A 15,336-nucleotide genomic window follows, 5' to 3' on the forward strand; every position below is an offset into this window, starting at 1 on the left:
CTAGTTGGTCCATTCTGACATAAGTAAAACCCATTAACGCTATCGCGCCATACCCATAAACCGGAGCTAAAGTTCTTCCTCCGGCGCCTACAGCACATACCCCATCACAGACTTGGAGGTGAATACCGAAAACTCAGCTTCCGCGTCAGGTTGGATGTATCCTGTGTTGAAAGCAGCGCTAGCGTCAGTAAGGAATATCGCCAGGCTCATTGGTGCTACCATATAGGATTAGAACAAGCCGCAGCATGCGTAACAAATGGTACGAGACGATGATTACAAGCTCCTAATTATGCTTGCGGTACCAGCTATCCCGGAAACGTATACCTTTATTGAAATAGTGTAGCGAGCCCTCGATGATATGTGTCGCTTCCAAAGATCTTGTGATAATCGTCGCGTACTGTATGAGTACATATGAGTACGCATAAATAATGTGTTGAGGAGCTCGTTATGATATACACATGAAATAAGCCAACAGTCAACTTGGTTGCGGCTTCCTTTCCTTGTTTCTTTTTCATTAACATTGGTAATTTGGCTTTGTTTCCTTGGTTTTGGTGACTGTTGGCTTCTTTCATATGTATTTATTATATCTTTCGCCTTGTTCTAATAAAGCACCAACGTCATTTCTTTATTGCTTTATATGCCAGTAGATATCGGGCTATAAAGCGTGCACGTGAACAAAACGTGCAGAACGGCACACATCGGGGCCCAGGTGGGTATACTTACTTGCGCTTTTCATCTGTCGTCAAAAACCAGGCGCGAAAAAAGGAAAGTTCGTCAAACGCGAGCTGCCGCCAAGGTTCAAGTCCCACTTCAGATTGCACAAACTGCGCAAACGTATGATTTTTAAAAGCCGCAAAGGAGATGTATTGTAAAGGGCTTATTAGCTCAGCATGGCCTTCTTCGAACGCTGAAAGACGGACAGGACAACCGCTGCAGGGCGGAGCGCTCCGAGGGCATTGTCTTTCTCGCCTGCTGGCGCTATAGAAACCGAGATGCGAGTGCAGCAGAGAGGAGTCGCATGTTCGACGACACCCTATCTCAAGATATCCCCTGCATGTGTTAAACTTATCGAAAACTTCTCGCTGCGTCGACTACTGTTCACTTACTGAAGGCCTTAACATCTGTGCCAGCGTACTGAACATGACAATGAATAAAAATCATTCTGTTTGTTTCATTTTTTAATTCCTGAAAAACAAATCACTACATACCTCGTGCACCTCTTCATCGCAACGCAATGTTATGGGAGTTTTTTTATATGGATCAGTGTATTCACCGCTCGGCCCTCAGATACAGTCATGAACAAAAGTTTGCGGGGTGCCGGCCGCGGAACCGAAATATTTCTTTACGATCAGGCAAAGCACATCAATGAAACCTCAATGGGTGACTTATAGTTTCGTCTCCGGCATATCTATCAACATCTGACAACTTTATCTGCGCCGAAAACATCGTGCGACATGTTATCTGAATAGAACCAAACATCGTGACGTCTTTGTGTCCGTCTGTCAACAAACGGGGACGCGTAATACCTGAGGGGCTGGCGCGTGGTTGGAGCGCGAGCAGAGGAACAACCCGCGCTAGAGATTTCAGAGGCCACGTCATTATCGAAGCTGCAGCTGCGCGACATCACGCAGGAACCGCATCCTGGATCTTTAACGTGCACTGACATCGCACAGCACACGGGCTAAGGCGCCCGTGTGCTGTGCGATGTCAGTGCACGTTAAAGATCCCCAGGTGGTCGAAATTATTCCGGAGCCCTCCACTACGGCACCTATTCTTCCTTTCTTCTTTCACTCCCTCCTTTATCCCTTCCCTTACGGCGCGGTTCAGGTGTCCAAAGATATACGAGACAGATACTGCGCCATTTCCTTTCCCCAAAAAACCAATTACTATTAATACTCACAGAAACCGAAACTGGGCGTGAAAACTCGCATGCAGTTTGCCGCACCACACCGTAGATGTCTACGTTCATTTGCCCGAATTTTGTGCCTTCAGCGATGTTTCAAGGCAAAGTCGACGGCAAGCAATAGACTGCCAGCATACGCTATTAAGCACGTTTAAACAGCAACGGCACCGGCTTCACTGTCAAGTGTAGTTAATCAGAGCACTTTTTTCTACCGGTATGAAAGTGTGGACAGCCTATTTCAGCCCGTAGGTTTAAAGTGTCTCGCATTGAAGGGACACTGAGTACATCTGCACACTTCTATCCTAAGTGAGCATCTATTATTTTGCTCTGAATCGCTATATATGTTGGTTTGTTCGGCACATCCAGCTATTACTGAGAAAATTGAATTTCAAAACTTAAACATCGAATTTCGCAAGTGGAGCTCCGCGTTATCTTCGTAACATGCTGGGGACAAAAAGTGCGTGAGCGCAGTATTATGCAAGAAACAAACTCAACAAGCATGAAATACGCAAAATGAACCTTCAATTCATGCGAATATAAACGAACTCAGCTTCTGCATGCGGTATTTTTTGTTTACTTCACAGCTCGTGTCAATGTCATACGTACCTCGCATTGCTGTCGTCATCTCGGTCATGCCGGTCATACCTAGAAGCGAAAAACTTTTAATGAAAAACAAGAAACTGTGCCTAAGACATTGCCATTTTATTTTCAACCTGGAAATAGTAGAAATGCTTTACTTGCCGGGAAATTTCAGTTCAAGGAAAAAAAAAAATACACTGTCTCACTTTATGGTACATCCCGAATGCGTTTTAAATGCTTATCCTTTATAGGTCTCCTGTAAGCTGTACCTATTTGGGAAGCTGCATGGGATTAATGGGCCCCTAACTGGCCATTATATTTTCCTTGGCATTTGTTTAAACCTTCGCTGCATGCTACCGGGAGAGGGCTTCAGCAGTGCATCTCATCGTTGGCCGTCGTACTTGCCAGATATGAAAAAGTACCCGTCGTAAATGCGTTGCGATAAAGATGTGAAGGACCCAGCCTTCTGCTGGGCCCAGCGTCACAAAACGTTAGAAGTGACGCATAGGCTCCGGAACAACGTGTGTGCGTGTCTCCGTTTTAAATAATTATAGATATTTGTACCGGTGGATGTTTCTTGATGTTTTTCGGCGAAAACCGGAAAAGTTCACGGCCTGCCTATAATCGACGCTGGCGCCTTCCGATACACGACCAGGAAAGCTGTGAAGGGAACCTGCTAAGGCAGCACACCGCGGAAGCGGACGGCGGTCCCATTCACATATGCACTGCAGACCGAGCGTGGTATATCGGTGCACTTTTCCCTTCTCTCTCAATTCTTAAACCCGTGTGCCGTTACCCTCACTGCGGGGGTGAAGTGTCCACCCAAGTAGAGATAGTTAAAGCCGTCCTCTCCTCATTCCCTCCTCCTCTTCTGGTGCGCGGGTTGTTGCACTGCGGCGCAAGAGGGGCCGTAGTTGGAGGGCTCCGGAATGATTTCGATCTCCTGGGGATCCTTAACGTGCACTGACATCGCACAGCGCCCGTGTGCTGTGTGTTGCCAGTGCACGTTAAGGATCCCCAGGTGGCCGAAATTATTCCGGAGCAGGCACTTATCCAAGCCCCCACTCCCGAAATCTCGCTCAACCCCCCTCCCCCTCCAGCAGTGTTCTTGTTAGAAATGGGCCCTGCCCCCCACCCTCCGCGCTTAGGTTTCGCCTTATACAACTGCCTCGCCCCCCCCCCCCCCCCCCCCGAAAAAAAAATTTCTGGCTACGTGCCTGTTCCGGAGGCCTCCATTACGGCACCTCTTTCTTTCATCTTCCACTCCCATCGTCCTCCCTTTCCTCACGGCGCGGTTGAGCTGTCCGCTAAGAAGTGGGACAGTTACTGCGCCTTTCATTTCCTGATAGCCAGTCATATATTACGCAGCTGCCAGCGCGGTGGCGATGCTGATAAGGGTGCAAGGTGCTGCTTCAGTTTCTTTTATGAACTTATTAAAGCTAGCGTCAGTCCTGTGTATTTGTGTTCTTCGTCTCGTGTGTTCACTAAGCGCTAGCAAAATGATTTCTTTTATGAAGCTCGAGACAAATCTAAGCTGCACTTTCTGCACATTTTCAAGTGATTTACTGATTTTACAACGAACGTGCATTGTGGCACTGCGCAACTGCGTGTAAATCCAGAAGTGTCGCAGCCCCTGAGCGAAACGCTAAAATTTTTGAAGCCATATTCCAGTGGCTCTCCGAAAGCAGTGCTTCAGGCTCTCATCCAAAAGTTCCTTGGTTTTATTCTGCGCTTAGAGACCTTTTCTTTTCTTTTTAGTGTGTGTGTGTGTGTGTGTGTGCGCGCGCGCGCGCGCGCGCGTGTGTGTGTGTGTGTGTGTGTGTGTGTGTGTGTGTGTGTGTGTGTGTGTGTGTGTGTGTGTGTGTGTGTGTGTGTGTGTGTGTGTGTGTGTGTGTGTGTGTGCGTGCGTGCGTGCGTGCGTGCGTGCGTGCGTGCATTTTAATCGAGGTTGTTTTCAAACAAGTGCTGTTAATTTGGACAGTTGGGCCTTCTGCTTGCTAATCACAGAAAACACGAAAATGACGTTGTTAGACCACCTATGTGGACAAAGATTCTCCTTTTAGATGCAGTCCGACTGTACTAAGCCAGTGCTATGAGTAATATATGTGTAACATAAATATTCACCTTCAATACGACGTGTATAAGGGTGAACACTCGCAAGTAATCCTGCCTCGCAGCTAGGAGGCAGAGTTCGCTTGTAGGCCTCACATCAAGGCAACAGACAGAGAAGTTCTAACCAGGGAAGGCACTCGCAGAGGAAGCGCAGCGGCATGTCAAATTCGTTGCGTTTCCGACACCACTGAACTTATTTCGAAAGGCGCAAAGAACGGCTTTTGCGCCGGTATCCTCAGACCATGCTGTATAAAAGAGCCATCAGCATGCATCAGCTCCACCCGTGGATAACGGCACTGATGGGTGCGATGTGTGACGGCTCTCTTACCAGTGACGCCTTGAGTGGTTGTCGTATCCATGACTGCAAGGAGAAAAGTTTGGAAAAATTAGTTGCACTGGTGGCACACAAATTGAGCAGGTTTCAAAGCAAGTATACTCACGTCATCTTGTGTGACAATCGCAGGCCAAAGGCAGCAGAACTAAGCGCACCTATTGCACTTATGCCTTTGCGTTGCCTTTCTTCTGGAGAACGTCCGAAGGTCATTCGCGAAAACATGTCATCCCAAATTTGTGGAAACATGCGAAATCGGCGTATACCACACGCCAGATACTCAGCGGAACCTACCTAATGGTATAAGTTTCACGGGACACGGTGTTCTCCTTAACTCCTTAAAATCTCGGTGCTCATGGCCCAACAAAACTCCTTCCGGACTGACCAGCCGCATGCCACTCCTTGTTCTGAGCAATAAGCTACAGGTGTGGGACAGATGAACGCAGCAGATGGCGCCGCAATCACATGCAGCTTTGCTCTTTGTGATCCCATTTCGGTCATCATTGCAGCCGGCCATGATGCCGCCGTCCAATGTGGATTAATTTAAATCCAATGCGGATTAAATTGTATTGAATTAATTTTTATTTAGAAAGTGAAAGAATCAAGCTCGTGAGCTGCAGAAAAAGCTTTTGTCAACGATGCGGCCTGTAAGACACGGCCTGTAAGCCACAGCATAGTTGTACATTCGTCGTTAAAATTGTTTTTGCTGTCGCTAAGAAAACCCTTTGAAGCTTACACCGAAAGGAAACAACCCTTCAACACTTCACATTTCTGTTACTCTTTATTTGCTTTCATGTGCAAATTAATTTTTCTTTTACGGCACAGTCAGGTTTAGGAAGGGAAAATGAAGTAAGACTTTTTCTGCCCTGTCGCGTCTGCCTTGTCATTTGCGCCCTCTCTCTGGCTTGTCAAGCCAAGCGCACATACATTCCACGGATCAAAGAAAATTTAATTATGGTGTTCAATTTAGAAAACGAAGGCTTGAAGCCGCTGGTTAGAGAAGCAGGATAAGAGGAAGGGACGGCGATCAAACTTCTGTGTTTCTTGGCTTGTTCCAAACCTCTGGGGGTCTATTTAAGCAGTGGTCGCTCATTGTGCAAGTATCCTTGGCAGTTAGCGAGAAAGCAGTTACCCATGAACATGAGCCCTACCGCAACCATGGACTAAGGCGGCGCTGCAGGTGTTCAGTGCACGCCTAAAAACAGCTGCCGTCAGCCGCTTGGGCCGCGATAAACGCGATATGAACTATTAGAGGTGCGCATTTAACTGATGACACTACGTGCCAAGATGCTCTTGACGTGGCCGTTAGATGACGCTCGTCACATGTGGCTTCGACCTATTAGCCACAAGTAAGATCTATAAGCGCAAACAGGGGGCGTGAAAAGCGCTAAAGGTATGCCTGCTCCTCTCGCTAAGCGGTGTGTCATGGCGCTGCGTTCGACACGCAGAACATCACCGCATTTTGCTGATATTGTAGCGGCTACAAATGAACGCTGTACAGCTTTTCAGTAGACAGAGCACTATATGACTGCGCTCGATTGGATGTTAATGAGTAACTACATCCTCGCTTGAATCCTACTTCGCAGGGGAATTCCCCTAAACACAGTGGATTCTCGGCAGTACTGTGATGGCGTCGGGGAGGGGAGGTTGGTCGGTATATAGCCTGAGTGTGCTGTTCCTTTACAAGATTGCAAAGCGACTAGCCACAATTCGACATTGCTGAATTTTATGGATTTGCTTATATTGAGGGCCGCATTTTCTGCTGTGTCGGGACAAGCTCGTCAGCGTGGGCAACGTACCGGGGTCATGCAGGTGCCGGGCTTGCGGCCGTGGCTGCGCGACTGCGCCGGGGTGCATCAGCGGTAGAGGATGCGCCGCGCCCGGGCTCCGGCCATCGTACCAGGGGCCAGGCATCGTGCGCAGAGGAGGCCGGGCGAATCCCTGCTGGGGGGCACTCGTCGCTGGGTGCATCACGCAGAAGGCACGCTGATGCTGCTGCTGTTGTTGCCCTCAGCGGGATATGCTGCAGTGGGCAATACTGAGAACGTGCTAGTCTTCTGCCTCGTCTATGGCGCCGCGTTCACGCTCCGCTCAGTGGCCGAAGCAGAAAGGTGGCTCTTTCTCAACGCAGTTTATTCTCTCTCTCTCTGGCTGAATCACAGCACGAGGGGATGGGAAGAAAAGACGTATGACCGTCGCCAGCAACAGGGAAACGTTTGTATTGCCTTTCTAGAAACGTGACGTGTGAAAAAACAAAAGACGAAATGAAATAAAAGAAAAACGATAACAATGTAGCCTTCTGTGCCGCAAGTTTTCCGCTAGGGCGGAGAAGAGTGGAAGAGAGCCTAGCCCAAGAAATCAACAAAGTTTGATTTCTTGACAGGATTTCTTTTGACAGGCTAACAACAACAACAACAGCAGCAACAACAATAAAGTTTGATAGCAAGAAGGGAAATAAGTATTAGTAAATGGGCAGTGGGGGCGGGGGAGGGGGGGTGGTGCGAGGTGCTTTAACTTTTTTTTTAGTATCCGCTATAAGGGTCGCTCGGTAGCCACCTGCTGCTGTGGATTCACGCCGAGATAAGAGGAACTGACCGCTGATCCATGCGGCTGGACGGTGGTCGTGCCTCCCGCGCCCAAGAGCCACTTTACAGCGCAATGGGCAATCCTGCTTACGGTTTCTACGACAAATTATACAATGGTCAAACATTGTACAGTGGTAACGAAAAGCTGTCACCGGCCAAGTCGTGATGTTATTGACTTTTCGCACCCACTACAGGTTCCATGTTCACACCGAAGTGCTAAGAGTATGCCACCCTCTTAAATATACAAGATGTGCTCTAATATTCTGAGAATGGCCCGGGCCACCCCAGAAATTTGACCTCGGCGGATTTGGACCAAAATCGATGTCCAACAATAATTGACGGTGCTCGACACAATGGCGACCTGCAAATTTGGCCGGGTCATTTCAAAAAATTTAGCCCGGGTCACCTGCGTAATTTGACCTTGGTCGATTTGGACCAAAATCGATGTCCAGCCATAATTGAGTGTGCCCAACACGATGGAGACCTTCAAATTTGGCCCGGGCCATTTCCAGAAATATGCCCAGGGCGACCCCCGAAAAAGTTGTTCACAGCTTTCAAATTTGCGGCATCTCGTTGCTATGGTGTCGATTGTGGCGTCACCAATTTAAGTCACCGCGCTTCCGCACTTCACACATGGGCATAAGCGGAGAACCCCGGTTATTTCCTCATTTCGCTCTCGGAACTTCGGATCTGCTCACACACGAGATCGCCGTTCAAAAAGCAGAGGGGGTCTCTCACATAATCTTCGCTTTGTGTTTACTACCGAACCAATTTATTCAAGTGTTCTTGCGATTTGAGAGTCTTTGTCCGCCACTTCTTGTGTAGCGGGAGGCTACTTGCAGTCAGTGGGCGACTGACCTCGAGCTGCTGCAGAAACGGGCTGCAGTGTGCTATGCTGAATGTTCTCTTGCGTTGCGCAAACGTCTGACGGCAAGCACCGCAGAAAGGAAAGTCCGCTATGCCGGCGACTGCACCGACCGTGGGTGCTCTTCGTCTAATGGTGCCAGATACTGACGGCGATGCAGATGTGGCTAGCCTGCATTTTTTATCAACCGCGCACACTCAGGCATCCATGCCATACTTTTCCTTCCTACGTCAGCACCTCGCCTGGACGCGCAATGGTATCCACATGGGAGCAGGGGAGCAAGTTATGCAGCGGTATAGTCTCGCACGGGGCGGACACGACAGCGCTGCCAGGCAAGGAAGGAAGGGGGTGAAAATACGCCACTGTCGAAAACTCGTGTGAGGACTGTCACGATAGAAATGCCGCCACCGGACACTGCCTTTATTGCGTTCTTTTGTACTTCCTGTGAACCCCGTAGCACCCGGTGAGGAAGGACTATGTGCAGGAGCTGATAAGAACTAAGTGCTAGGAGCGGCGTGCAGGCTGCGCCGTCCGTGTCTGGTCGCGGCCGAGTGAGGACTGTCACGATCGAAATGCAGCCACTGGACACTGCCTTTGTTGCGTTCTTTCCTACTTCCTGAGAGCCCCATAGCACCCGGTGAGGAAGGACTATGTACAGGAGCTGATAAGAACTAAGTGCTAGGAGCGGCGTGCAGGATGCGCCGTCCGTGTCTGGTCGCGGCCGAGTCAGGACTGTCACGATCGAAATGCCGCCACTGGACACTGCCTTTATTGCGTTCTTTTCTACTTCCTGAGAGCCCCATAGCACCCGGTGAGGAAGGACTATGTACAGGAGCTGATAAGAACTAAGTGCTAGGAGCGGCGTGCAGGCTGCGCCGTCCGTGTCTGGTCGCGGCCGAGTCAGGACTGTCACGATCGAAATGCAGCCACTGGACACTGCCTTTGTTGCGTTCTTTCCTACTTCCTGAGAGCCCCATAGCACCCGATGAGGAAGGACTATGTACAGGAGCTGATAAGAACTAAGTGCTAGGAGCGGCGTGCAGGTTGCGCCGTCCGTGTCTGGTCGCGGCCGAGTCAGGACTGTCACGATCGAAATGCCGCCACTGGACACTGCCTTTGTTGCGTTCTTTCCTACTTGCTGAGAGCCCCATAGCACCCGGTGAGGAAGGACTATGTACAGGAGCTGATAAGAACTAAGTTCTAGGAGCGGCGTGCAGGTTGCGCCGTCCGTGTCTGGTCGCGGCCGAGTCAGGACTGTCACGATCGAAATGCCGCCACTGGACACTGCCTTTATTGCGTTCTTTTCTACTTCCTGAGAGCCCCATAGCACCCGGTGAGGAAGGGCTATGCACAGGAGATGATAAGAACTAAGTGCTAGGAGCGGCGGGCAGGCTGCGCCGTCCGTGTCTGGTCGCGGCCGAGTCAGGACTGTCACGATCGAAATGCCGCCACTGGACACTGCCTTTATTGCGTTCTTTTCTACTTCCTGTGAGCCCTATAACACCCGGTGAGGAATGACTATGTACAGAAGATGATAAGAACTAAGTGCTAGGAGCGGCGTGCAGGCTGCGCCGTCCGTGTCTGGTCGCGGCCGAGTCAGGACTGTCACGATCGAAATGCCGCCACTGGACACTGCCTTTATTGCGTTCTTTTCTACTTCCTGAGAGCCCCATAGCACCCGGTGAGCAATGACTATGTACAGGAGATGATAAGAACTAAGTGCTAGGAGCGGCGGGCAGGCTGCGCCGTCCGTGTCTGGTCGCGGCCGAGTGAGGACTGTCACGATCGAAATGCCACCCCTGGACACTGCCTATTGTGTTCTTTTCTACTTCCTGTGAGCCCCATAACACCCGGTGAGGAAGGACTATGTACAGGAGCTGATAAGAACTAAGCGCTAGGAGCGGCGTGCAGGCTGCGCCGTCCGTGTCTGGTCGCGGCCGAGTGAGGACTGTCACGATCGAAATGCCGCCACTGGACACTGCCTTTATTGCGTTCTTTTCTACTTCCTGAGAGCCCCATAGCACCCGGTGAGGAAGGACTATGTACAGGAGCTGATAAGAACTAAGTGCTAGGAGCGGCGTGCAGGCTGCGCCGTCCGTGTCTGGTCGCGGCCGAGTTAGGACTGTCACGATCGAAATGCAGCCACTGGACACTGCCTTTGTTGCGTTCTTTCCTACTTCCTGAGAGCCCCATAGCACCCGGTGAGCAATGACTATGTACAGGAGATGATAAGAACTAAGTGCTAGGAGCGGCGGGCAGGCTGCGCCGTCCGTGTCTGGTCGCGGCCGAGTGAGGACTGTCACGATCGAAATGCCACCCCTGGAAACTGCCTTTATTGTGTTCTTTTCTACTTCCTGTGAGCCCCATAGCACCCGGTGAGGAAGGACTATGTACAGGAGCTGATAAGAACTAAGTGCTAGGAGCGGCGTGCAGGCTGCGCCGTCCGTGTCTGGTCGCGGCAAATCCTCCCTGGCCCGAGTCAGTCCACGGCGGCCGACGAGACGTTGCCGGGTCGGCAGCTCTCGCTGCATCGCAGCGCTTGCTCCCGCAGTCCGCGCAGCGAGTAGATGAGCAGCAGCAGCAGGATGGAGCCGGCGGCCGTCAGCGCAGCGAAACACTTCAGATGGACGCCGCCCCGTTGGTCGGACGAGCCGGAGCCGCTGTGCTTGGCCCGCGCCGGCGACGAGAAATTGGACAGCAGCACGGCCCTGAGCGGAGACAGCCGGCCCGCTGCAAGCAAGCGGTCGCCTTCTGTGGACTGCGCTCGGACGCAGTTGGCAGAGCACACGCCTCCTCGGCTCCATTCGTGCGCGGCGACCGAGCACTTAGCTTCAAGGAACAGCCAGGACAGATCCATCCAATTTTTAGTACTAGCAAAAGTCTAATCTGTTGCTATTTCTGGCTGTGTTGATGCTTGTTCGGCTGCGAAAGACGCATTTGCTGGCGAGAAAATTGAATTTAGAGATGTTCACGATACTCAATTAAAACTGGTTACGTCATTAGCGAAAATGACTTTGTGATCACCGTTCTGAACTTGACCCAAGAGACGTTTCTATGTCCAGTCTGCCGTTCTGTATCTTAAAAAAGAAGTGTCTCAGAGCTGTCATAATTATACATTGTGTTCTGCGCTAACATATCTATCAAACCGCTGAAGTTCATATTTATATGTTTCACGCATAACGAGATATAGTTGCGCAAAATAAAAAAAATATAGTTTCTAATGACACTAAAAAACACTTAAGAACAGTTTGGCCACATATTATTCTGTATATACATCAGCGATCAAAAACGTAAAGAAAAAAATGTTGCGCAGCATAGACGCAGTAGAAGTTACAGCCCTTCTAATGAGACCCTTACGCAAGGCTTGGCACACCAAGTAGCTATTAGAATACACCTTGTTTTCGGTGTCTGTGAATGCGGGAAATACTTGATCCCAGCTTCTTAGGCTAAGTCTGGAGGAGACACGAGCAAACGCAATGCACACAGCGTGGGAGCTTTGCATCCCACTTCGACTTTTCAGGAAACTGTACAAGCGTGCACCGACGAGGCTCAAGCCTATACCATCATCATCATCATCATCATAATCATCATCATCATCATCATCATCATCATCAGCCTTACTACACCCACTGCAGGGCAAAGGCCTCTCCCATGTCTCTCCAATTAACCCTATCCTTTGTCAGCTGCATCCACTCTTTGCCTGCAAACTTCTTAATCTCATCCGCCCACCTAACCTTCTGCCGCCCCCTGCTACGCTTACTTTCTCTTGGAACCCACTCCGTTACCCTTAAAGACCAGCGGTTATCCTGCCTTCGCATTACATGCCCTGCCCAAGCCCATTTCTTTCTCTTGATTTCGACTAGGATGTCATTAATCCGTGTTTGTTCCCTCACCCACTCTGCCCGCTTCCGATCTCTTAACGTTACACCTATAATTTTTCTTTCCATGGCTCGCTGCGTTGTCCTTAACTTAAGCTGAACTCTTTTCGTTAGCCTCCACGTTTCTGCCCCGTAGGTGAGTACCGGTAAGATTATGCTGTTGTACACTTTCCTCTTGAGGGAAATTGGTAAACTGCCACTCATGATCTGCGAGAATTTGCCATATGCGCTCCACCCCATTCTTATCCTTCTAGTTATCTCCCTCTCATGATCCGGATCAGCTGTCACTGCCTGCCCTAAGTAGACGTATTCCGGGACAATTTCTAGGCTCTCCCTGCCAACTGTGAACTGTTGTTCCCTTGCTAGGCTGTTGAACATTACCTTGGTTTTCTGCATGTTAATTTTTAGACCCATCGATCTGCTCTGCCTGTCTAACTCGTTGATCATGATTTGCAGTTCACCTCCTGAGTGAAGCCTATACCACTGACACAAAAAGCAAATATCAATATTTACGTGTCTGGTCATGACGAGAAAGTTATGTACAATTTCGCCATTGTCAATGACAGCAATACTCCGTTGTCTCAAGAAACTACTACAGACGGGCTTTCCTGACTGAACAGTGAACGACTTTACCCTAAACGAGGAGCTGGCATCGATACACCTTACAGTAGTGTGTGGCATTTGTAGCGCCGTCTGTTATTAGTCTAACCACCTGTTTGGCGAGAGTTATTCATGCCTAGCAGCAATGTGTACAGCCCTGTGGTAACGCCCGAATTATCTGTTGCTCATGAAAAGCATACTTCTGGTTCAGCGCCGGCGTTTGCGCGATTGTTGCTTCAAGCACTTTGTGAAGTATTCTTTCATTCTGGTGTGTGCGAACATATTCCTGATATAAATTCGTGGCTTATTCGGCGCTGATCTCGACAGGGAATTCGCCGCGATTTCGGGAAGATGTTCGATTAAGATAGCTGAGAACTGGAGCTACAAGCATTTCATGCTTAAACTAATGTGATGCGCTCCTGACCGTCACTCAACTGCGACGTGGTTCCTCCAGTTACTGCAGCTCCCTCGCGGCCAGATCTGGCGCCTGCGACGTAAGCGGTGGGTTTATCGGACAGATTCTCGAAGGGCCGTTAGAAGTAGATGCGATATCCCACTTACGGATCTGGACGAAGGAGTTGCAGTCTATATCGTCCGATGTCGGGGCCGTGTCCTCGGCCGTAGCCAGCAGAGACCGCTCTCTTTTCCTGAAGACGTGCGCCACGGACCGGAAGTCGCTTAGTAGGCTGTCCAGCATGCCGCCCACGTGCCAAGTCAAAGCTTCACCTACGGTGCCGCCAGGGTCCTCGGGCGCATCTGAGCGACGCCGGGGTTCCTCGTGCCCCACCGGCAACAGCGCAATGCGAGGTCTCAGCGGGGCCTTCGGAGCTTGTCCTTGAGCCTGCGATGTAGAACTCGTTTTAGCTTATTTGCTTCAAATATATTACAGGCCCCATGAGGCACTGCGCAAAGGAAGCGTCACAACAAACTTATAGCAGCCTAAGATTTTTAACAAAATAAATAACTAAAAATAACGGCACGCTACGAACTATAATTCTGCATGTGGCTGGTCCGCTTGCAGTGCCCTATGAACTGAGATACGGCGGGGGTTGTTTCTCTACTTTCAAAGGTGCTCAGCGCTGCCTAACATTGCGAGTGTTCACCAGCGCCACACACAGCCATAGCGGCGGGCATAGTGCTACGTCAAGCTGTGCAAGTGCCGCGTAGAGCGTGGTCGAGCAATGAAAGCAGCAGCTATATATGCAATAACCTTCTACCTGCGGCATCCGCACAATAAGAGAGTACGAGCCTCGTTAGCTGCGGGATCGGAGCTGCCAACTGCAACCACGTACGTCGGAGGCCAAAGCGGTTTCCAGCTGCGAGTTCCCTGCGCAGCACTGCGCCTCTGCCTGGTTCTGTGCGCCCTTCCTGGTTTCTGCAGCGGCGCCAGTGCTTGCCGGTAGGGTGACTGCAGGTTCGTCCTTGAGAACAGCGCCGCCGTCCACCGTGCTTTTCGACCTCGCTACATCCGCGGCGCCTGCGCAGTGGACGGAAAAAACTTTGGCGCTATAGGCAGGACACTGGCCAGGAAAGTTGCTCGCGCTGGCGACTGCAAACGAAATGAGTTCAAAGAAGACTGCAGGGAAATCTTAAGGACAGGTTATACTTCGTAGGGCGAGCAATCTTAGACGGCAAGGATCTTTGACTGGTACAGGAAAAGTTCCGCCGCAAATTAGAACCATATCTTATCAGCAAATAATTAGCGAAGGTTCGTAATGAGTGAGTAGTATAGGTGACTATGTGGGCAAAGCAGCATCACAAATTTCGTTTCCAATATTTCGCGGATAAATCGATGTAATCGATCAATGAAACCACCCCCGCGGAACTAGTGCGAGCGTAATGCACCTTTCGCAGGATGGCCAGGTTTCGGCCGTTTCGGCGATTTCAGGCAAGATCTGGGGGGGTACCGGAGCCCTTGTCTGTAGGCCCCGCTTCGCGGGGCTACGGCTGCTGTAGTCGAGCGATCCTTGGGGCAGGACGAACTGGGGTCAGTGGCGCCCGCATTCGCACCCGCAGCGCAGGCACCGGACGGCGAAATACTGGAAAGCAGGCTGTCCTCGGGAGATCGAGACTTTCCCGCCCGATGCTCCATGGCCGGACCTCTTCTTCTTTTCGCGTTCTGCACGTGTCTGTTTTTTCCTTTGCAACTGCATCACTAGCGTTTTTGGTTTTGCTGTCTTGATAACAAATGGTAGAACATATCTACGGTGGGGCTTAATTGCGATCTCTCAGCGGCGCAGTACCTCAACTTCCAATTGCGTATATACCAGCACGTGTGACAACGTTTTAGGCGGCGATATGAGCTAGAAATTATCTCATAATGGAACCTAGAAGCTAATGGACCTCTAGAAAAGAGAGTAAATTATTTACGAGTCGCTAATATTGAGAAATTCCGTTCGCTAAACGGTACGATACCTCTCGGCTGGCGTGGGCGTGTGTTATTTACGAAGTCTCGTGCAGAAAATATCTATAAACATGCTTCT

General features: G+C 50.3%; 2 protein-coding genes across 2 annotated transcripts; both read right to left on the reverse strand.

The window, feature by feature from the left end:
- Window positions 1-4,755: 4,755 nt before the first annotated feature.
- Window positions 4,756-7,120, reverse strand: LOC144094470 (uncharacterized). Its single transcript, XM_077628400.1, has 2 exons — window positions 6,725-7,120; window positions 4,756-4,955 (listed from the first exon to the last, which is right to left on the reverse strand). The coding sequence occupies exons 1-2, from the start codon at window positions 6,894-6,896 to the stop codon at window positions 4,756-4,758; spliced, it is 372 nt and encodes a 123-aa protein (XP_077484526.1). The 5' UTR covers window positions 6,897-7,120.
- A 3,632-nt stretch (window positions 7,121-10,752) lies between these two features.
- On the reverse strand, window positions 10,753-14,970 carry LOC144094558 (uncharacterized). Its single transcript, XM_077628474.1, has 4 exons — window positions 14,699-14,970; window positions 14,146-14,330; window positions 13,415-13,694; window positions 10,753-11,105 (listed from the first exon to the last, which is right to left on the reverse strand). The coding sequence occupies exons 1-4, from the start codon at window positions 14,943-14,945 to the stop codon at window positions 10,855-10,857; spliced, it is 963 nt and encodes a 320-aa protein (XP_077484600.1). The 5' UTR covers window positions 14,946-14,970; the 3' UTR covers window positions 10,753-10,854.
- Window positions 14,971-15,336: the final 366 nt, after the last annotated feature.

The sequence above is a fragment of the Amblyomma americanum genome, chromosome 6 (genome assembly GCF_052857255.1).
Source record: "Amblyomma americanum isolate KBUSLIRL-KWMA chromosome 6, ASM5285725v1, whole genome shotgun sequence".
Classification (NCBI taxonomy): Eukaryota; Metazoa; Arthropoda; class Arachnida; order Ixodida; family Ixodidae; genus Amblyomma; species Amblyomma americanum.

Bases quoted from the DNA above. Each gene is read 5' to 3' on its own strand.
- LOC144094470 (XM_077628400.1), bottom strand. From the start codon at position 6,896: ATGCACCCAGCGACGAGTGCCCCCCAGCAGGGATTCGCCCGGCCTCCT. The intron at 4,956-6,724 runs GTACGTTGCCCA...TTCTCCTTGCAG, and splicing joins CCGGCACCTGCATGACCCCG to TCATGGATACGACAACCACT.
- LOC144094558 (XM_077628474.1), bottom strand. From the start codon at position 14,945: ATGGAGCATCGGGCGGGAAAGTCTCGATCTCCCGAGGACAGCCTGCTT. The intron at 14,331-14,698 runs GTGCATTACGCT...TCCACTGCGCAG, and splicing joins ACCTGGCCATCCTGCGAAAG to GCGCCGCGGATGTAGCGAGG. The intron at 13,695-14,145 runs GTACGTGGTTGC...TCTACATCGCAG, and splicing joins AAACCGCTTTGGCCTCCGAC to GCTCAAGGACAAGCTCCGAA.